This window comes from Ochlerotatus camptorhynchus, unplaced genomic scaffold (assembly GCF_037179485.1).
Source record: "Ochlerotatus camptorhynchus isolate MF236.1 unplaced genomic scaffold, CSIRO-AGI_Acam_v1.1 ptg000330l, whole genome shotgun sequence".
NCBI lineage: Eukaryota > Metazoa > Arthropoda > Insecta > Diptera > Culicidae > Ochlerotatus > Ochlerotatus camptorhynchus.
The window spans coordinates 10,106,733-10,131,198 of NW_027040818.1; the positions used below are offsets into that span (position 1 = coordinate 10,106,733).

Genomic DNA, 24,466 nt, shown 5'->3' on the forward strand with positions numbered 1-24,466 from the left:
TGAAGTTCTGCAATTTTTACTGAAGATCCATTAACATTTCTGAGATTCTTGTGATCTTTTTCAGAAATCCTGTAATTTTTTTCAAAGTTCTGTAACTTTGTTCTGAAGATCTACGAACTTTTCTGATGTTCAATAATGTTTCGAAGATCTCCAAACTTCTGTGAAATACTTTATATTTCACTGTAGATTCTTGGACTTGTCTGAAGTTATGCAAATTTCCCTGAAGATTTGCAAAATTTCGCTTATAGTTTTACAAATTGATTTGAAATTATTTTTGCTTGCTTGAAGTTTTGAAAATTTCTTTGAACATTTATCTGAAGATCTACGACCTCTCTTGTGATGTTGTTTTTATGAATTTCTGTTAATTAATTTTAATTTGTTTGTAGTTCTGTTCTCAAGATCTACGAGCTACCCTGAAGCTCAACAAATTTACAGTAGATCTCCGACCCTCTCTGAAGCTCAAAAAAAATCTATGTAGGTTCTCAGACCTGCTGTCTGGCATGCTTATTCTTATACAATACATGCTTCGTATGCTTCCTTTGGCCAGTCTCTCTTTTTCGACTGTTTCCTTTTTTCGACGATTTTGATCCTCCACATACAAATCAGCGAAGAGCGAGCGTGACAAGACTCTCTGAATGAACTTGTCTTGTTCGCACACGTTGTCTTAGATGTCAGATGCTTGTCAAATCCAGTGTCCTCAAGAAACGTTTCGAGAATCTGAACGGAAAACTTCTATTGAATTACGAATGAAGTGATAATTGGGAAATTCCCTGAATATTCCAGGTTTTTCCAGAAAAAATAAAATTCCCTGTAAATTCCCGGTTTTCCAGGTTTTTCCAGGTAGTAGACACCCTGTTTAAGGAACACATTGCAGAGGTAAAAAGGCTTACAAAGAGATGGATAAAGGACTTCATTATGAATTTAAATCCAAAGTTGCAGAACATATCGTTACAAAAGGGCACAATTTGACAAAGGATAACATTAATATCCTGCGGTGTTTATCTTCGCCTTGGAAACTAGACGTAGCAGAAAGTTTAGAAATATTTAAACATAATCCATCAGCATTACTTAAGAGAGATCAAGGAAACGGATACTCGAGATTCTTTTGCATGCTACCTAAAACCACACATCGTAGCATGCATCTACCTATTGGAGACTTAATTTAGGTACCTGATTAGGTAAATTGTGACACGGCAGTGGATACCTGCTGATTTTTAGTACCTATTGATTAGTATTTAACTCGTAGATAAAAGTTGGATTCTTCAGTGGTGTTGAGTACTTGGCACTGAAGCTCTTCATAAAGAAATTCCGTTAAGAGCTTCGACAAATTTGAAGGATTCAAAATCATGTTTAAAATAAAAATATTTATTTTTGATTCCAAAACTGGCAAAGGAAAGATATTCACGTTTATTTTCAATACGAATATTTTTAAAGAAACGTAGCATGACTTTTATTTTAAACATTGATGTGACACACATGACCTTAAACATAAAATACGTTTGAAATAAATCTAATACAAACAGAGTTTACGTTTATATTTACCTCAATTTTTTTTTCTGCGTGTTAGGATCTTTAAACTATTTCAACTACAGAATTAACATAATTTACTTGAAGCTGAATTTTCAAAGCTTTCTCGGTGTCTGAGGTTGTTACAAGAGGTATGTCACTCAGCACATTATGCCTAAATTAGACTCGGCACAGCTTGGGCACATCCATCGGCACAATCTCGTAGGCATTGGATTATTGAAAATAAAGTGGGAACACTGCGGGAAAACTGTCATTGAAGTTGTTCACAACATTACGTGCTGTTTGACTGTCTATTCAGGAACATCCTCTAATTGAATATTCTAGAGGAACTCTGACCAGCAGTTTGCTTATAGATCTAAATACGAAATGTCGGTTATAGAGTGGGCTCAAGAGAAAGAGGCAGTTAATCAGACCCCATTAGTAGCCTTAATTCAAATAATGCTGCAAATCACACAAAACAAACTAAAGAAGTCTATTCATTGTAGCATACTATAAATCATCCAAATTGAATCCAACCTACAATCTCAAATTTCATGACGAAGACATTTTCGAGACCTACAAAGTCGAGCCACTTGTAAACCAAACAAAAGTGCCATCCGCACTTGTTGTTCCACAGATATATAAACAGTCAAATTATTGCAACCACATGTTTTCCTTTTGCGCTATGATCCAGAATGCGCGCACAGAATAATAAGCGCAGCGACAATTACAGCGACCCGGAAAACAACAGACCCAAATGCTTTCCTCATATCTTTTCGGCAACCTTCGTCTATGTACTCGGGCGAATGGAATCGCGTAACTGGTCACCATCACCTACGACGAAGTCACGTGATTGGTTGATTATGTTTGGAGACTAGTAAAGGTTACCTCCTACCGATTAAGTACGAAATGTAGAGTTAAGTTTCTTAGACTTAAGTGGTGCAAATAAAAATCAGTTAAAACTCATTACTCGAACCGACAACATGCCCTTACTCCAAAAATATCACGAGCCATAGAAATCCAACGTTACATGGCAGACCGTGAAGTGAGTTTAAAAAAACCAGTTCAAAGTGAGCCAGTAGTGAAAAAAAAAAATTGTACTGAAACAATTGTAATAACCGAAAATGGGCAACTAACAAACAAAAGAAGAAAACTCCAAAACGGTTGGAGATCAAACCGTTACAATAGTGGAAAACCAGGAAATACACACTGGCTACCACGAACAACAAAATTGGAAGTTGAACCTAATTCTGGTTCTTTCAACGATTCAAACATTAGTAACGGTCGTGAAAGTAATCGCAAGATTAGCGATGAAAACTCTGGACAAGGCTGTAGAAAAAACCACCACAGTCCGCAGGGTATAACCCAGCGCGAAGCAAAGAGTGCCCACAAAGAAGTGTGAAAAAAGTGCCCACTAAGAATTATTGAATTGAACAAATTGAACGATACAAGTGAACCGAACCACAAAAAGTTATGCTACGTCAATGCTTGCACAGGTACGCGAAGGAAAACGATTAAAGTAAACAGAAACCAGCGGGAGTGCGAAAATGAAATGCATTGCGATAACGAAAAACAACAAAACGCGAACTTGAACTTGACTTCCTTGTGATGATGTACGGGAACTAGTGTGGAGTAAAGAACCGATTCAACGGATCGGGTGTCGAGCACCAGAATTCTACCTTATACAAACGAAAACGAGATAATGCAGTGCGACAAGTGGATGACTACACGAGATAATGCAGTGCGACAACGGGATGACTCAACGAGGTAATGCAGCGCGACAGCAGAAAGCGATGTGAATGAACAAAACCAAGCAAAAACGTATGTAACACATCAGTAATTATTAATTAGTATTAAGAGTGCCAAATGACAAGTAGGGACAAAAACAACTCGTTAATAGATCAACTAAACTTAACGTATACAAACCTATCAAAAGCTACGAATAGAATTTATCGTAGAAGCATCATTAAAGGTAAACTTAAACTTACGAAGCAAGTATACGAGGAAATACAACAAAATTTACAAGAAAATGAAAGTGAAATACCCACAGATAAATTAGAAGAAACAATCAAAAGTACAAAATTATTATACAGCAAACTATATCTAATACTGCAAGAAAAACTAGCAAATTCAAAACCCACGTTATCTTTCAAATTATCCGTGTATATTCACCAATTATCAAACAAAAAAATTGAAAATGCCATTCGACATAAAAACGGCGACCGCCATTGTGCAACCATACGATGGGAACCCAGACCATCTAGACTCTTTCATCGATGCAGCCACGCTGCTGAAAGACTATATAACTGCTGATCAAATTCCAATTGCAGTCAAATTTCTCAAAACACGACTGACAGGTAAAGCCAGAATAGGCTTACCAGGAAACCTAAACACGATCGATGATGTAATAAACGACATCAAAGCGAGGTGCAAGGACCACCAAACACCAGAAAATATAATCGCAAAAATTAAAAATATCAAACAAAAAACGACACTAACAGTCTTTGTGACGAGTTCGATGCACTCACGATGAAATTAAAAAGCATCTACCTACAACAAGAGATTTCAGAAGGCGTATCTCAAGCCATGGCAACCAAAACGGGAGTTGATGCTCTAATAAATAGCGTAAATTCCGAAACAAGATTAATTCTGAAAGCTGGAACCTTCAATAACATAAAAGATGCGATACAAAAAGAACAGGAAAATGCATCACAGAATAGCACGCCCCAAATTATGACTATAAATTCACACAGAAACAATAACTATGAGAGAAACGGACGCGGTAATAGACCTTATCGCGGCAACTCAGCATCTTATCGTGGAAGATTTAATAAGAATCATCGCGGCAACAATAGGTTCCAAAATAATTCCCGGACTAATTCCAATAATTACCAACGTTCTTCGAATTATTATCCTCCACGGAACAATTTTGGGGGCAGGCGCGATACTTCAAGACGCGTCTATACCATTCAAACAGAACACCCCCAACCAATACAATCATTTCCAGTAAATTTCTCACACCCGATGACAACACCGCAAAACACCCCACACGCAATGGCCCCCACAATACCAACAACAACCAAATTTCCAACAGCTACATTTTTTTGGTCAAATTCCGAGAGGACCACTACCATCCTCTCAATGAACCTCAAGGCGTCAAACTACATTTCAGTAAAGACGCAAACGACAAATAACAAATGCTCTTTTATCATCGATACTGGAGCAGATATATCAATATTCAAAGACGAGAAAATCCCACCACACCAACAAATAAATATAGATAAACGATACAAAATCAACGGTATAACTAATACAACTATTGAAACAATAGCTGAAATGCAAACAGCCCTTATTGTAGATAACATAACCCTAGTACATAACTTTCAAATAGTTAGCAGTGACTTCCCCATTCCCACTGACGGAATACTGGGAAGAGACTTCCTAATCAAATTCAAGTGCAACATCGACTACGAATCATGGTTGCTCAATATTAATATAGCGAATCATAGCGTTACCATACCTATTCAAGATAACGTAAGAGACGCATTTACTATACCCGCCAGATGCGAAGTAATTAGAACCATACCGAATTTTCCAATAATAGAAGATTCTATAGTACTATTACAGGAAATCCAACCAGGTGTTTTCTGTGGAAATACCATAGTATCTCCGACATCGAAATATGTTAAATTTGTAAACGCAACAGAAAACCAAGTTGTTGTAAGAAACTTCAAGCCACGAATAGATGCATTGAGGCACTATAACAAAATTTTACCAGAAAACATACCCAATTCAAGCGAAAATAAAAGGCAACATGAACTAATATTGCAAATGAACTTAGAACATGTACCTATTTTTACAAAAAGCAAACTCATGAACTTGATCCTTAAGTATCAAGATACATTTTGCTTACCTAACGAACATTTAACAAAACATAATTTTTATAAACAATCCATTCATTTACAGAATGAATCTAATGTGTACATACCGAACTATAAACAGATACATTCCCAAGCGAATGAGATCAGTAATCAAATTAACAAAATGATGGCAGACGATATAATCGAACCCTCAATATCACATTTTAACTCACCGATTCTACTAGTACCAAAGAAGTCGGAGGATAGCACAAAGAAATGGAGATTAGTTGTCGATTACCGTCAACTAAACAAAAAAAAATATTGGCAGACAAATTTCCACTGCCGCGTATAGATTCAATTTTGGACCAGCTAGGCAGGGCAAAGTACTTTACTACCCTTGACCTTATGGCAGGATTCCACCAAATCCCATTAGAGGAAGACTCCAGAAAATATACAGCATTTTCTTCCACAGATGGACATTCCCAATTCAAAAGACTACCATTCGGTTTAAATGTCAGCCCAAACAGCTTCCAGCGGATGATGAATATCGCTTTAGCTGGACTAACTCCTGAATGCGCATTCGTCTACATTGATGACATTGTAATAATTGGATGCTCAATTGATCATCATTTGAACAATCTTGAGCAAATATTTCAGAGAATGAGATTTTACCATTTAAAACTCAACCCACAAAAATGCAAATTCTTTAGGACCGAAGTTACTTACCTAGGTCACAAAATCACAAATAATGGCATTCTGCCAGATGACTCTAAATTTCAAACAATTAGAGATTATCCAGAACCTACAAATGCAGACGAAGTCCGCCGATTTGTAGCTTTCTGTAATTACTATCGCAAGTTTGTTCCCAACTTTGCAAACTTGGCGAAACCATTAAATAATTTATTGAGAAAAGGTACTTCATTTTCTTGGAAGGAGGAAGAAAAGGAAAGTTTTCTACTATTAAAACGACACTTACTTTCTCCTAGAATCCTTCAATATCCCGATTTCTCCAAAGATTTTATCCTTACCACTGATGCATCAGACAAACAAGGCGAGATCTATGATGGAAGAATTTCACATGAATTTTACCCATTGGTACGCCAGAGTTCTCTTTTAAGTTGGCAAAAGGATTGGAAAAGTAATTCTCTTGGGCGGTGGTTACATTTCATTATTCCAAATGTTTCTTCAAGAGCGTGGCTCAAAGGTCTGGACGTAAGTCGGGGATTCATTCGCGTGATGTCAAGACTTATGTCCAACCACTACTCGCTAGACACACATCTCTACAGAATAAACCACGTTGACAGCAATATATGTAGGTGCAGAACCGGTTATGATGACATCGATCACGCAGTTTGGTATTGCCCGGGTAATGACGCCTCCAGAGCACGACTGTTGGATACCCTTGTAGCCCGAGGCAGACAACCCTTCCGTGAAGTAAGAAATGTATTGGGAACCCGTGATCTTCCCTACATGCTGGCGATCGACGAATTCCTTGGTTTGTCTGAAACTGGTCAATTAACAAATTCGAATACTAGCAAAAATGTGCACCATTACCCATGACAAACAAATATGCAAACTTTTAAGCAAATTGGAGAAGGTCGAGTTTTTCCAATTCGCCATTTGGCGTGGAACTGCTCAATATGTTCAAGTCTTAACAAAACACAAACCAGTTCAACTGCATTCAGTTCGATGGAAAACGTTAATTAATCTGCAACTCTCAGTGCACCAACACACTGCAACATTTGGTTCAAGTTTCCAACATGCATCAAAATGAAACTCTCATGCCAGGAATTTCCCTGTAATTTCCCAACGAACTCATTTCGTTTCGATTGAGTTACATTCCTGTGTCAGATTAACAGAACATGTTGCGAAATACTTTCCAACCGTTCGCCGAGTTTGAAGAGAATCTGCTGCTTTGAACTGCATTCCTCGGTACATGTTTTGTGCTAAGCATGCAGGATATTTTTCAGTTGAGAGTTTAAAATTTTAAATGGAATATCCAATGCACTGGTTTGTGATTTTTGTTCGACATCTGCGACCCGACTCGGGGATGTATGACATGTAAACCGGTGTGGGAATGGGGAAAGAGTCCAAAAGATTATTAAGGGCAGCCATTCTGTTGATTGTACCCAGCTGCGCTGGAATGAAAAATTCAAATGATAACGCCATCCGCTGTGGAAATGTTCAAAGCTTCTCGATTCCCAAATGATTGGTTTCTTTTTCGCTGACAACTTTTTAACGAATGATATTTTCGTCGAACATTGTGTGGTCTGCTCGAGTCGACTCAATTTCCTGGAAAAACTTCTCCGAATATGTGAGGCGATAGAGGTTTCACTCAGTATATTAGTGTACTCCTAGAATCAGCTAAATGTTCATGAATTTTCCCCGTATTCGAGAAGCTTTTTCTGGTTTTTCAGGAAATCCACTTCTGACGGAAAGTTTAGTCGGTCTGACCGACCATATGGGAAGCGATAGATTTCATACACAGAATAAAAATACAAACTCAATCCGAGAGTGGTCCGCTCTGAAAGCTTTCACCACTCACTCGGTCCAGCACGACTTCGTGTAATCGCAGTCGAACGGAAAATCCTTTCGCACTTCCACAAAGCAATAGATCAAATTGCACACCAGATTTCAGCTGCTACATTGTTGCGGTGGAACACACGCCTTTCAGCACCACTGATTCCGGGTAATTTTTCTTACTTCACCAGCTTCTCAACACTCCGGTACCATTTCTCACTTCCGGTGGTTGCTGCTTGCTGATGGCTACCGGTCCAGTTGGGAGAAGTGAAAGCCATTTTAAAGCTGTTCTCTGAGCCCCAGCATTCCGGCACAAATCTTACACTTTTAAGGTCATAAATTTCACCTCGTCCGAAAAGAAACCAGGTCTCGTTACCAACTTTCTCGGTGCTGGATTTCCTCCCACACCGGCTCCCTCGGGCCACCGGGGAAGCAAACCATGAGGCAGAGTCCCGCAAAGAAAGCGAGAAGCACAATTTGTGTGAAGTATATATTTCATGTTCTCTTTAGCATTTCTAACTCGTCTCCGTGTCCCGACCCAGGGACGATGAGGAGCACCGACTTCATGGAAAAATGTCATCCCCCCCCCCCCCTGGACCACCATCACCCATATGCATCACCAGCATCACCCACATTCGCCTGCTCCCTAAAGGGAGAGCATGACGCTTAAGGATGTACTTCTAAGAGAAGAATGCTTAAAGCAGAAACTCATTTCCTTCAAGTTGAAGCACTTTGTTAGACCAAAGACGATGAGAACCGACCCGAAACCGTGCCAAAGGCGGCGAGAGTCCTTACTAAGAAGCTGTGCTGTGCACCAGCTTCTAAATCCTTCCCCCCAACCAGCCAACGATGTGGGATACACCCACCGCACCGGAGTCAGGGCGCGAGCAATACTGCTACGGCTGCAAGCTCCGTGCTAAACTATTTTACAAGATTTAAGCGGGTTCCAGCTCGAAACTTGCACTTTATAAATAATGCATGCTAAGCTCCGCTTCATTTCTGCCGTCTTTATCCCATCATCATCACTCTTGCCAGCCAACTGTGGTTGTTGTCGTTATTGTTGACGTTGGGGGTGTCGGAATGTATTCGATTATTACGATTAATCGATTAATCGAAATGATAATCGATTAATCGACCCAAAACAGGACTGCCTGTGAAATTCAAAGTTCGATGGAATGCCAGCTGTATTCAGATAAAAATCTTCAACGAACTCGACAAAGTATCTTCAGCACTACTTTTAAAACGTGTTGTCGGGGGAACGTGCTCAATATTTTGGATTTAAAAAAAAACTGAGTCTACTGAATCACAGAGGTTCAGCTACGTTCTTAGAAGTCAAGGGCGATTCGTAGAAGTTGATAGAACAACAATTCAAATTCAAAGAGGTTGTAGAAACTTTCAAAAACTGCAGAAAATTTAATGGCAATTCTTTGTAACTTTGAACGAACTCTCAACGAACTTTGAAAAAGCACAATAAACTTCGTAGAAGTGCAAAGAATTTTGTAGAACTTCATTAAATTTTGTAAAAAACAGGCGAACTTTGTAGAAATCTAGCGAATTTCGGTGAAATCTGGGGAACTTCGTTTCATTAGGCTCATTGAACTTCTTAAAACATCTAGAACTTTTAAATGTTCACTGCCATCGTAGAAATTCAGGAAGTTTAATGTAACTCCGGGGAACTTCGTAGAGCTTCAAAGAATTTCGTTGAAATTCTGGGAGCTTTGTGACAAATCGGGTGAACTTCGTAGAACTGCACGGTTGTTCAGATAGACTCAAAATTGACCTGAACTACACGAAGTCCATTAAACTTTAACGAAGTGCCCTGAAGTTAAAAGAAAGTCCCGGAACTTTAATGAAGTATCCTGAATGCAAACAAAGTTAACTTCTACAATGTTGAACAAACTTTCCACGCGGTCGTTCAGAGTTGACTCAATTTCGTCAAAAGTGAATTTGTTCAAAAGTAAGTTCTATTTTCCAGGTTGTTTCAAGAAAAACTTCTCGACTATGAGGAAAATCGATAGAGGTTCCACTCAGTGTTAACTCGGCTGTCGACAGAAGCAGGCCACTCTCGATGTGTGTCACGCGATCGTCGGTTTACTCGGCAGCAACCATTGTGCGGTCCTCCTCATTGTTCTTAACCAGCAGTTCTTTCGTTTGATGCGTCGTCGACTTTGGTAAACAACCATTTCGTGATGAGTGTGTGAGTGATGACCTCGTTTTGCGTCCATTGCTGCAATGGAAGCGCTCTGCTCCCCGTTGGCGAAACTGCCATACAATGAAACCACTGGAAGCGGATACCGTTCTGATGGAGAAGGCTTATTGGATAGCGGAACATAAAGTGTTTATTGGGTTGTACCTTTTGACTATACACTAGGCTGTCCCAAAATTACACTATTTTTGAATTGAAATACATTGATTGTAATTGTTTTTATGGTTTTCATGGTTTAAAGACAGAGAGCGCAATATGGTTTTATATTCTCTTTAAAAATTTAGGCTTTTGTACACAACGTAAAAAAAAATTACCAAAGTATTTTTTTCGTTTTTGAGTTACATATTTTTGAAGTAATCATGTTTTGGGTTTTCGCTCAATACTCCTATGCGACTAGACTACCTTGCGTTGTGACCATGTAACAGCTGCTATAAATCAAGTCGCATGGAGACGCATGGTAGTCTAATCACATAGGAGTATTGGTCAGAACTTGAAAACAATAACTTGAAAACTTTGAAAAAATGTTACTCAAAAACAAAAAAAAAACATCGCTGATTTTTTTTTTTCAAGTAAGAATATAAAAAACATATTGCGCCCTCTGTCTGGTTTTCAACATAAAAATCAAATACAATCAATGTTTTTTTTTTCAAAACAAAATACATTTTTAGTATCATAATATTTTTCCTACAAATGTTTTTTTAATTTCCTTTCATTTGATATATTGATATTTGAAATCGACTTTGTAGTTCAAAAGTAATAAATTTCTGAAAAAAAGTCATCTTTTGATAAAAAAAAAAAGATTTTTGACCAACCTATCATGTAAATGGTCAATAAAAAACGAGTCTAATATTTTGCGATTCTGAGAACCACTATATCGTTTTCCTATGGAATGGCTGTATTATCATGTGATTTTCCTTTAAAGAACTCCAGCTGGTTCTTTTTTAAGACTTCATATTAATCAAGATCATAATCTGAAGATCTTCAGCTGTTCTCCGGATATTTTTTCCAAGACAACAGATAAGTTGTAGCGGCGCCGGTGGTGTAGTGGTAAGCGTGATTACCTTTCACCCCAGCAAGCTTGGTTTCAGTCTCAGTCGGCGTCGCCGGGATGTTCTGAAGCATAACATCTCTGATCAGGGAATTGAATCCGATGGTCCCCAGTTCATGAATTGATGGGTCGATAGATAGGGTCCAGGTGTGGGAGCTGCCTTCCTGGCGTCAGTAGCATTGATGCTCAGCACGGAAAACAAGATCGACGCAAAACAAATCAAGCAACAGAGCAGTTCCACGCCAAATGAAGAATCGGAAAAACTCGACCTTCTCCGAATTGCATGAAAATTTACATAATTGTATGTTATGGGCAATCATTCACATATTACCAAATTTCAGCCATTTTGAGTTTTATGTTTTTTTTTAGATGGCTTCTTTGTCATGTTTTAATAATCTGTGGCATGGAAATGTCACTTCTGATCGAAATGACGGCCGAGACAAAGTTGTAGAGGAAAATTAAGTATCTCTTGGAATAATATACACGGTATTTTGTTTGGAAATTTTGATGATGATAATGATGATGATGATGATGATGATGATGATGATGATGTTGATGATAGTGGTCAAGCACTAATTTTAGCATGGAAACTATTCCGATACCTGTGGGCTCTCCTCACTGTTGAACTTGATCAAGCTTAATAACCTCTGATTATCATCAGCAAACCGTTGTATGAATGGCCAAAAACGAATGGATGGATTGATAGGCAATTCGCCTATTAATTTCCTTCGAACAGTTAAGAATCTCCTTACAACAAGTTGATCAGTCAATTGATCAGAAAACGAGCCATCAAACAGGAAGATGCCCAAATGAATGGGGAGAAGAGCCCACCCTTTATCCACGAAATGTTAGCAACGGGGAGTTGACATTTTCACTCTCCCCATCCAAATCGCTTCAATTGGCTGCCCTGATGGTCCCTCCTCATCCCGATTTTTTGATATATATTAATATGTAATATAATAATCAGATAATCAGAAGCGTAACGTCTACAAAAATATGCGAGTCGATTGAAATCTGCCGAAAATAAATGAGGTCTGAGTTGATTCTTTACATAGAAGTGTAGATGCATAAGTGAAGGATAAAAGAAACAGTCCGCATCGTGCTCTCTTGCCGTGCGGATCTATTTGCTTTTTGCTGAAGGAAGTGTTACTACTACCTAAAGCTACAACAAATTTAAACAGCACTTTTCAGTGCTCAACCTGTAAAAATTTTCTTCCTTGTTCAACTCTTATTCCTCTTCGATCCTTGTTTGGACCCTACCCGAGGTAATCCTTCTTGGATATCGATTTGGAAAATTCCTCTTCGATCCTTCAGATTCTTATAGTAATCTGCTTGGAAGTCGATTTGGATAAAAATTTACTGCCGCCATGGCGCCTAAACGCAAAAGAAAGGGGCAAACTCTTGACCCCCCTTCTGATGAAATTAATTTGAGTAATCAATTTGATTTGCTCACGGATGATGAGAATGATCCATCATCCAAGAAAAATTCTAGTAAACTTTCCCGGCTTAATGCCAAGAAGGAAAAGATTCCCCCTATTGTGATAACCACTACCGATTTCCATGCTCTTCGCATGGAACTTTTGAATTTCGTGAAAGTTAAGTTTTCACTACAAATTGGACGTCGGGGTGAATGCCGTGTATTGGCTGAAACCTTGGATGGATTTAAATGTCTTCTCAAGTATCTTACTGAGAAGAAGCACAAATTTTTTACTTACGACACCAAAACTGAACGTGTGTTCAAGGTTGTCATGAAAGGACTGCCCAGTGGTGAATCCCTGGATCAGATCAAAGATGAACTGGCAAAATTACTTGGAGTTGTGCCACTCCAAGTAATCAAAATGAAAATGAAATCCCGTCCTGGCGATTCGCGCAACGGGATTTCTAATGATTTTTATTTAGTTCACTTCAAGTCTAGTGAACTAAACAACCTTAAGGCCTTAGAAAAAGCTAGCCTTATGCTCCATGTCCGAGTGAAGTGGGAACACTTCAGGAAGACTGGAGGAAATTTCCAAAACCTCACCCAGTGCCGTAAGTGCCAGGGATGGGGTCACGGAACTAAAAATTGCTACATGCCAGCTAAATGCATGAATTGTGGTGATTCCTCTCACGCAAAGGACGACTGTCCTGTGAAGGAAGATCCTAAGAAATTTAAATGTTCAAATTGTGGTGAAAACCACAAATCCAATTTTTGGGAATGTAAGACTCGCAAAGCGATCCTACAATCTCGTTCTAACCGTCAGGTAGGAAACGCTCCACGTTTCCGACCAGGTACAAATTCCTCTGCTGTTAACAACGGTCAGCGAGGAACAAATTCTACATTCGTACCCGTAGGTACAAATATCTCCCCTGCTTCAAATGTTTCATCTGTACCTACTCCCCTCACTGCTAACAATGTTCAGCGAGTTAATGGAGCTACCTATGCTGCTATTGCAGCGGGTAGAAATCAAAATACTAACCAACGTTCTAACGGAAATTTTGACAATTTTGACTTAGGAAGCATTACTGCCCCCAAAATGGAATTTTTACAGAATTCATTAATTGACATGATTTCTGATATGCTTAAATCTAACTCCATGTTTGATGCTATTCAAATTAGAGTAAAATTTGCAAATAATATTGTCATGACTTTAAAATTCAGTAATGGATTTTAAAGCATTAAATATTGTAAATTGGAATGCTCGATCTCTTAAAGATAATGAAGACGAGCTATTTAATTTTTTGAGAGTTCATAACGTGCATATTGCCGTTATAACTGAAACGTTCCTTAAACCTGCCCATAAGGTTAAGAAGGACGCAAATTACTTGATTTATAGAAATGATCGTCTTGATGGACCCTGGTGTGGCGTTGCCATCATTATTCATAGACGAATCAAACATAAAATTCTTTATTCATTTGAAACCAAAGTTTTTGAAACTTTGGGGGTTTCTGTTGAAAAAAAATTTGGACAACTTACGTTTTTAGCTGCCTATTTGCCATTCCAATGCGTAGGCCAGCAAAAGAATTTTCTCAAGGGTGACCTCCAGAAACTTACCCGTCATAGGTCTAAATTATTCATTATTGGTGATTTTAATGCAAAACACCGCTCATGGAATAATGCTCAAAGCAATTCCAATGGTAATATTCTGTTTGATGATTGTTCTGCAGGTTATTACACTATTCAATATCCAAACAGCCCAACATGCTTTTCTTCTGCAAGAAATCCCTCCACTATTGATTTGGTCTTAACTGATTCATGTCAACTTTGTAGCCAATTGGTTACCCATGCTGACTTCGGTTCTGATCACCTTCCAGTAACTTTTGAAATATCCCAAGAAATAATTTGTAATCCCAACAGCTCTACTTTCAATTACCATAGAGCTGATTGGGAGCAGTATCGAACATTTATGGAATATAACTTCGATCCAAACATTCCTTTGCAAACCAAAGATGAAATTAATTATGCTCTTGAATCTCTGACTACTTCTATAGTTGAAGCAAGATCTGCCTCAGTACCAAAATGCGAGGTTAAATTCGATTCAATTATAATAGACGATGATCTTCAGCTCTTGATCCGTCTTAAAAATGTCCGTAGGAGACAATATCAAAGAACACGCGATCCTGCCATGAAAGTTATCTGGCGGGATTTGCAAAAACAAATTAAAAAGCGATTCTCTGCCCTGAGGAACAAAACTTTTGAAAATAATATTTCTAAATTAGACCCGAGTTCCAAACCCTTTTGGAAACTCACAAAAATTTTGAAAAAACCTCAAAAGCCTATTCCAGCGCTTAAAGAAGGTGGTAAAATTTTGATCACAAATTTGGAAAAAGCTCAGAAACTTGCTAAGCAATTCGAGAGTTCCCATAATTTCAGTTTGGGTCTTACTAGTCCTATTGAGAATCAGGTTGCTCGGGATTTTCTGAATATTTTCTCTCGGGAAAATATTTTTGATGATTCCTGGGGGACTGATTTGGACGAAGTAAGGTCTATAACTAAAAATTTTCAAAATATGAAAGCTCCAGGTGATGATAGAAAATAGATAGAAAATTCCACTATATCCTCATCAAAAAACTCCCAGAGAGTACCTTGTCTTTCTTGGTAAAATTATTTAACAGATGTTTCCATTTGGCATACTTTCCTGATAAATGGAAAAATGCAAAAGTTGTTCCAATTTTGAAGCCGGATAAAAATCCAGCTGAAGCTTCTAGCTACCGTCCAATAAGTTTGCTTTCTTCAATAAGTAAACTTTTTGAAAAGATAATTTTGAATAGAATGATGCTTCACATCAATACGAACTCAATTTTTGCAGATGAGCAGTTTGGATTTCGCCATGGGCATTCAACTACTCATCAACTCTTAAGAGTTAACAATTTAATTCGTTCAAACAAATCTGAAGGCCACTCAACTGGAGTGGCTCTTCTAGACATAGAAAAAGCATTCGACAGTGTTTGGCATGAAGGTTTGATTGCTAAATTGAAAAAGTTTAATTTTCCACTTTATATTATGAAATTAGTTCAAAATTATTTAACTGACAGAACTCTGCAGGTAAATTATCAAAATTCCAAATCTAATCGACTACCTGTTAGAGCAGGAGTTCCTCAGGGTAGCATTCTTGGGCCTATATTGTATAACATTTTCACTTCGGACCTCCCTGATTTGCCTCAGGGTTGCCACAAATCTTTGTTCGCTGATGACACAGGCATTTCCGCTAAAGGAAGAAGTCTTCGTGTTATTTGCAGCAGACTGCAGAAAAGTTTAGATATTTTCTCTTCTTATTTACAAAAATGGAAGATTTCTCCCAACGCTTCTAAAACTCAACTTATAATATTTCCACATAAGCCTAGAGCTTCGTTTTTGAAACCTAGTAGTAGTCACATAGTCACTATGAACGGAGTTCCAATTTCCTGGTCAAACCAAGTGAAATATCTTGGATTAGTTCTTGACCAAAAATTAACTTTTAAAGATCACATTGAGGGCATTCAAGCCAAATGTAACAAATATATAAAATGTTTGTATCCTCTTATAAACAGGAAATCCAAACTTTGTCTGACGAATAAACTTCTAATATTTAAACAAGTTTTTAGACCGGCCATGCTTTACGCTGTGCCAATATGGTCTAGTTGCTGCACTACCAGGAAAAAAGCACTTCAAAGGATTCAGAACAAAATTCTGAAAATGATTTTGAAGTTGCCTCCCTGGTACAGTACAACCGAAGTACATAGAATTTCTAATGTTGAGACTTTAGCACAAATGTCCAACAACATAATTAATAATTTCAGGCAAAAATCGTTGCAATCCTCAATTGCAACGATTAATTCCCTTTATACTTAGATAAGATTTAGTTTTAGTTTTTACTTTTAAGATATCAATTGTTATACTGACATGCAGGTATAAAAAAACCTGTTTAAAATACTGAATTGCCAAGACATGAACAATGTAAAAACACTTAGATATATATCATAACAATTAAGGCTGGTACGTTACTGCAGTAACTGGAGCACCTAGGTTAAAATGAAATGTAATTTATTTTAAATTTGGAACAAATAAAGAGTTAAAAAAAAAAAAAAAAGGATAAAAGAAAGGAGAGTCAAAGAATTTGACATGCAAAATTAGAAATGGTCGATATTGAATGCGCATGTTTAAATACCGTTGATCCAGGTTCCTATCATATAAAATTTGCTTTCATCTAGTTATAATTATTGTCAATAATACTTACATTTCGATCAAGATGGTGCTTCCTATTTTACCATCCGAATTTAGCAAATTTTAAGGTGCTTTTGACGTAGGACTAAGCAGGTAGTACAAATAGTGAAATAGTAAAACAACTAATAACTGCAACAATCCATATGAGGAATACCAGATAAAACAACCAACGGCCCTTTTTAAGGCCACCATTACAAAAAATGTAGAGTTCCAATTACAGATTTTTTATCAATTAAAAAATCAAACCCAAAAACAAATGCACCGACCAATTATGGTTCTGTCAAGTTACCGTTCACAGATTCTTCTACTTTTTATAATAAAATATATAAAAAAAATATATAAGAGGGTAATTTTGTTGAATTTTAACCCAAATACATTTGAATTTTGATACCGTGTATATTTTTCCTGATTTATTTTTTGATTGGAAGTGCCGTTTCCGAGTTATGGTTTTCTGAAAAATACACACTTTTTTTTGCAAGATTTGAAATGACCAAATTTTGGCTCAAATTCAAATGATTGTTCATAACAAACAATTATGCAAAGTTTCATGCAAATCGAGGATGGTTGATCCTGAAATTTCTCCTACCCGATAGAATTGGTGGCTTACATGGAAAGACTTTGTATTACCAGAAATTATTTGGCAAATAAATGCTGAGAGTTGAATTATTCATGGAGTATGATTCTATTTGTCGTACTAGTACGATTCTATGTGCAGAATAACGACAACTTAGAAGAGCCCTGGTATAGAACCCAAAATTTTGTGCGCAGGAAGCAAAAATGGCCACTAGGCCACCGCGCCATTTAGATCACAACAAACCACGTTAACATCCGATCATTCAAGTCCGGTAACATGAAGCTTTTTAAATGAAATGACGTCTGCCGAAGGAGTCTACTGTCGCGTTGAGCATACGTCATTACCAAGAAGTGTTGCCTTCCTAAACTTTTACTCCTAGAAAATATAAAAATTATAAATTGCAACGGTAAAACGAAAAGCAAAATCCCTTCAAAAATTACAGTTGTACCATAAATAAAGGAATTGGTGACCATAAATAACGAAACATAAACCCATAAACCTAGGAAAAATGTTCCATTACTGCGTCACTAATCAGATTGACTAGCTTATTGGTCCCAAGCCAATCGATTAACGTACTCCATTGTAGTCTAAGTTCTAGTACTACACTATGTATGTTTTGATTCGCTATGGAAGATTGACAGATAAAATGAGGGGTTCGTGGATTTTCCTATGTTTCAAGGGGTGCATCGATTAACTTGGGACCGAAGATAGTACCAGAGCTGAGCCAAAAGTTGAGCACGTTTCTTCGGGACCTTCTGGCCTTAGAGTTACCTCCATGGATGTACTGTCCTGCCCGTGTGTTTTTAACTAGAAGGGACTTCTACAATAATACGGAGCCAAGGATTGAAACCACGATCTTCTGCCCGGTAAGCAAAACCTGTCGCTACTAGGTCACCAAGCTCTTTACATCACATCAAAACAATCCATGTTTTCTAAATCTTCGATATGAAATTAAACTGGAACCACATTATGTAATCAAGACAAAACGACTGTTCATTCGAAAAACGCTTCGATTAGACCTCCCCAATGAGACCTCTGATCATATTTTACATCTGACAAAAAAGAAAACACTAGCAATACTTCTTAATCTTTGATGTTTAGATAACGATCCAATCATCGGAACATGTGATACAAATCGAAAATTAATAATTGACTGCATGACTGAGCTATCTTTCCCATTCCTCGAAATAAAACTACAATCTCCACTATCATCCAAGAGACCAAAACAACAGGCAAAAACGACTAACGATTGATTGTCTAATAGCTCATAACAGCAATAACGGCATCCCTAGTTGTTCCTGTTGTTGACGTTGTCGACCGGTTGGAGATGATGATTTGCTTCTCACCACCCGCCCCCCTCCCAGCAATGATGAAGGGCGTCTTTTAGCGTAAACTTAAAGGCTGAAGAACCTGCTGTGCGGATTAGCGAGTGCAAATCCGTGCCACATTTCTTACGAGCCATGCTCCCTCAAGTCCTCCCGAAAGTTGAAATGCGAAATCCAAAACATTCTGCCATTCTCCAAGGTGCAGCGAATGAGCAGCGAAACTCTTGACAGCGAGTAAGAGTTTTGGCATACAGAATGGTGGGATGGTGGGTGGTGGTGGCGTCATCCGGTTTGTGCATGCAAATGAGGACTTGTTGTGTGTGCATCACACATACATTCACATTCTTCGCGTGAGGAATCAATTATAACCGTGTTGACACTTGGTGACAGTTTCTTACAAGCTGATGCCAAAGTTGGCGCAAGGAACAACCACGTGGTGTTTGATTAAAATCAGCAGTCATGATTTGTGGTTCAATGAAACAAGGGCTTTTTGATCGGAAATTTTACCTTTGGGATGTGAGTTGTGCAATAGGCTTTGTCAGACCATCAATGGGGATTCTACAAGCACAACTTGATTGCTATCGAACAATAGCTAGTAATTTACCTATATTTTGTATTTCAATCTTAGTCACTATCAAGCACCCATATCCAAACTCTCACTAATTATTCTTCCCACACTACAGCCTCGAGGACCAAAAGGCGAAACCGGTAAGGACGGCCTCGATGGGAAACCCGGTACTCCGGGTCAGTACATCCCACTGCCAGGACCACCAGGACCACCGGGACCTCCCGGCTTGCCCGGAGTTTCCATTGCCGGTGAGAAGGGTGATCCGGGCATGGACTCACGAAGCCCGTACTTTGGCGACCCGAACTTTATTGGACGACCAGGTAAGGAGCGACGCGATTTATCACCCTAAAATTGTTCATGTTTGTAAACTATCTTTCATGAAAACAAAATTGATCGAGTAGCATTTTTGTCTAACTGAACTTACGTTCCATCCATTCGCAAATTTGCTTTCTGTTCATTGGACTAAAATTCCCGGAAAACTATCTTCTGTTGCTTTTTCCCACGAACCTATAACCTATCTCAAAATGCTGACACAAAACCAAACTCGTTCGCAAATGTTACAGGAGGCCGCTCAAGCTTAGACGAACTAAAGCAACTTAGAGAGCTGAAGCACCACAGGGAACTAGAAGATAGTACGGCTGGTAAACTACATATGGATGTTTCCATTTTTCCTTGGTTTATTTTTTTCTGAAACGTTTTTCTCACTAGCTTTCGTAACCCCTCTAGATGTAATTATGTAATTTAGCTTTTTCGATTTTCTATTTCGTTTGATTCTTGTCGTTATCTTATGTGGTTATATGGTTAAGCAATGGTGCTGGTGTTTTAGAATTGAATCAAGTTGTCGGCAAGACCAATTTGTATAAATGAGAATAATCCAGGCACTACTAGAAAGACTTAAAATAAGAGCACACAGGCTTCAATTATATCCCATAACCCTATATGTAGATCTAATAAGAAATCTGAGGAGTTGTTAGAGGATTGACTCAATGATTCCTTAAAATAAATTTCGAGAATTACTTGAAAACACATTGGAAGTTACTAACCAATGAAAATTGAATTGAGCAAAGGTTCCTAATATTTATGGTGTAAAATGTATTTCGATCTCTTCATTTCAAAGTAGATTGATTTCGAATGCAGAAAATGTGCATTGAATTCATTCTAAATCCTCATCCTACACTCTTAAATCCAAAGACCTACAAAATTGCAAGAATTACTAAAAACAATTAATCAGAAATTTAGGAATTGCAATTTCCCAAAGAACTGTTTTCTAATAAAGAAATCAAAATTATTAAATAATATTAAATTTATGCATATGTTGCAAAAAAAAAAATCCAAGAGAAATTCGCCAGAAATTCTGAACATTCATTTAAATCTGATATCATACTAAAATCTGGATCAGAAATTAAATATTCATTCTGGTGTATGATACATTCATCTAGCTTAATTAAGAAATCATTTACAATCATCATAAGTAATTAATTAATTTAGCTTTATTTAGGAGGCTTTCAGCCTTAGGCTGGTTCGCCTCCAAGCATCATAAGTATTCACAAATTCACATTGATTCATCATAAAATCAGCCTGATTAAAGTCCAATAAAAAAGATAAATATTGGATCCTGATAATGAAAGGGATTCATCCTACATTCATCCGCTTTCAACCCAACATCATCCGTAACTCCAGGAGATATTCTTGCTCAATTCAGAGGAAAACATGGCACCAAAATTAACGAGATATATGGCACCCATTACGAGAAGAACTCGACAGTGAGCATGCATAAGGGCCTATACGCGATGATCGATTCTCTTCATCGATTTTCTCTTTTGTTAATAACTCGCTAGATTTAACGTTTCTCGGTGCGTTAGCTGTTGCTTTTGATAACCAATACAACCTGTTACTACTCTGCATTGAACAAATTCTAGAAAATTGTTTCGGTTAGCTGTAGCAATGCAAAGAGAAAATCGATGAAGAGAATCGATCATCGCGTATTCGCCCTTATGCATGCTCACTGTCGAACTCTTCTTTAACTAAAAAAGAATTTCATTTTGAATATTGAGATTGGTTATTTCTGCAATCGAAATAGGAGTTCATTCTTCCTTCTGAGAGGAATTTAAGCGGAATTCTAAGAAGGCATAATCATAAATGCCAAAATCAAAATAATCACGAATGTCAAGAAGAATTCATCATTTATTTCAAGTACAATTCATCATGAATTTCAGGAAAAATCCATAAATAATTTCATGAAGAAATCATCAAGAATTCCAAGAAGGAGCTGTCAAAAATAACCTTAGCAATTTAGTGGGAGAAGGGTGGTTGGAAAATACAGACATATGAAAATCCACTTCAAAAGGATTTCATTTAGAATATTGAGAGGGATTAATTCTGCAATCGAAAGAGAATTTATTCCACATTTTGATAGGCATTTATCCTGAATTCTACGAACAATTCATCATGAATTCCTATAAGAGTTTATCACAAATTTATCGTGATTTCCAAGTAGGACGCGAATAATTCATCATGAATTCCAAAAAGGAACCTGAATTTTAAGGTGAATACATCATCATGAATTTCAGGAAGGGGTGATCCAATGAACAATTGAGAGAGGAGTGTGGATGGCAAATGTTCACGGTACACACACTGGGCATATATCCTGAACTCAAAGATAAATTCATAATGATTTCCAAGAAAATTTGTCATGAATTTCAAATCGAATTCATCATGAATTCCACGAAGAATTCATCCAGAATTTCATAAAGAATTTATCATGAATTCCAGGAATGGGCTGTCCAATATACTACGTGAACAATTAAGAGAAGAGCGTGGTTGACAAATGTCCACGAGATGTATTAACTTCACTTCAAAACGATTTCATTTTGAGTATTGAGCGGGATTAGTCATGAAATCGAAATAGAATTCAAAAAATAATTCATCATGAATTACAGGAAGAGTTACTCATAAATTCAAAATGATATCCAAGAAGAATTTGTCATGAATTCCATGAAGAATTCATTATGAATTCCATGATGAATTCCATGCAGAATTCATTATGAATTCCATGATGAATTCCATGAATTCCAAATAGAATTAATCGTGAATTTCAAAGAGGATTCATCGTTGATTTCATGAAGAATTATTCATGAAATGTCCACGGGACAAACATATTCTACTTCAAAAGGATTTTAATTTGAATACTAAGAGGGACTAATTCTGCTATTCATCATTATTCCTAGAAGTGTTTATCATAAATTCATCATGATGTCCAAGAAAAAATTATCATTAATACCAAAAAGAATTCATCATGAATTTCAAGAAGAATTCATCATGAATTTCAGGAATAATTCATCATGAATTCCAAGAAAGGGCTGCCCAATGTACTGAATTCCAAAAAGAATTCACCATGTATTCCAAAAAAGGGGCTGTCCAATGTATTTCGTAATCAATTTAAAGGCAAAAGGAAGGTTGGAAAATGTCCACGGGACATACAAATTTTCCTTCAAAAGGATTTCATTTTGATTATTGAGAAGGAATAATTCTGCAACTGAAATAGAGTTTATGATGAATCATAAGAAGAATTCACCATGAATTCCTTTAAGAGAATATCATAAATTCATCATGATTTCCGACAAAGGGCATCCAAGAAGATTTCATCGTGAATTTGAATAAAAATTCATAATGAATTCATAAAAGAATACATGACGAATGCTAAATAGAATTCATCATGAATTTCAAATAGGGAAGTCTAAGAAGGATCTGTCCAATGCACTACGTAAACAATTTAAAGGGAGAAGGGCGGTCGGCAAATTTCCACTGAATATACAAATTCCAACTTCAAAATGAATGCCGATAAAACTTATCATGAATACCTAAAAGGTTTCATCATTTATTTCAAGAAGAATTCATCATGAATTTCGAGAAGAATTAATCATGAATTTCGTGAAGAAATCATCATGGATTTCAGTAATTCATTCATGAAGAATTTCACGAAGAATTCATCAAGAATTCCAAGAAGGAGCTGTCCAATATACTACGTGAACAATTTAGTGGGAGGAGGGTGGTTGCAAAATGCAGACATTCGAATTGCACTTCAAAAGGATTTCATTTTGCATATTAAGAGGGATTAATTCTGCAATCGAAACAGAATTTATTTCTCATTATGAAAGGCATTTATCCTGATTTCTAAGAAGAATTTATCATGAGTTCCTAAAAGAGTTTATCATAAATTCATCATGATTTCCAAGAAGGTTTCATCATGAATTCCAAAAACAATTAATCACCACTTCCAGAAAGAATTCATTAAGAATTAAAAAAAAAATCATACATTACAAGAACAGTTCATCATAAATTTCAGGAGGAATTCATCATGCATTCATGTTCATGAAATGTTCATCATAAATTCAACATGATTTACAAGAAAATTTCATCATCAATGCCGAGAAAAATCATGAACTTCAAGAAGAAATAATCATGAATTTCAGGAATTTCATTAATGAAGAATTTCACGAAAAATTCCTCAAAAATTCCAAGAAGGGGCTGTCCAATATACTACGTGAACAATTTAGTGGGAGGAGGGTGGTTGTAAAATACAGACATACGAATTGCACTTCAAAAAAATTTCAATTTGCATATTAAGCGGGACTTATTCTGCAACCGAAACAGAATTTATTTATTATTATGATAGGAATTTATCCTGAATTCTAAGAAGAATTTATCATGAATTCCTAGAAGATTTTATCATAAAGTCATCATGATTTTCAATAAGGGGTATCCAAGAAGGTTTCATCATGCATTCCAAAAATAATTCATCACGAATTCCAGAAAGAATTCATCATGAATTCCAAAAATAATTTAAAATAAATTACAAGAAGAGTTCATCATACATTTCAGGAGGAATTCATCATGCATTTCAAGAAAAATTCCTCAAGAACTCCAAAAAGGGGCTGTCCAATATACTACGTGAACAATTTAGTGGGAGGAGAATATCGAGAGGGATTAATTCTGCAACCGAAATAGACCGAATGTCTCCATCATTCTGATAGGCGTTTATCTTGAATTCTAAGAATAATTCATCATGAATTTGTAGTACAGTTAATCATAAATTCATCATGATTTCCAAAAAGGGGTGTCGAAGAATGTTTCATCATAAATCCCAAGAAAAATCCATCCAGGATGAATTCATCGTGC

General features: G+C 37.0%; 1 protein-coding gene across 7 annotated transcripts in view; it reads left to right on the forward strand.

Moving 5' to 3' along the window:
- Mp (Multiplexin) overlaps nt 1-24,466 on the forward strand; it is an 884,548-nt gene that overhangs the window by 746,692 nt on the left and 113,390 nt on the right. For all 7 annotated transcript variants that reach the window (XM_065230395.1, XM_065230396.1, XM_065230401.1 and 4 more), the window contains 2 exons: nt 19,404-19,608; nt 19,852-19,929. In XM_065230395.1, coding sequence (XP_065086467.1) covers nt 19,404-19,608; nt 19,852-19,929 — 283 coding nt within the window. The remainder of the gene's footprint in view (nt 1-19,403; nt 19,609-19,851; nt 19,930-24,466) is intronic.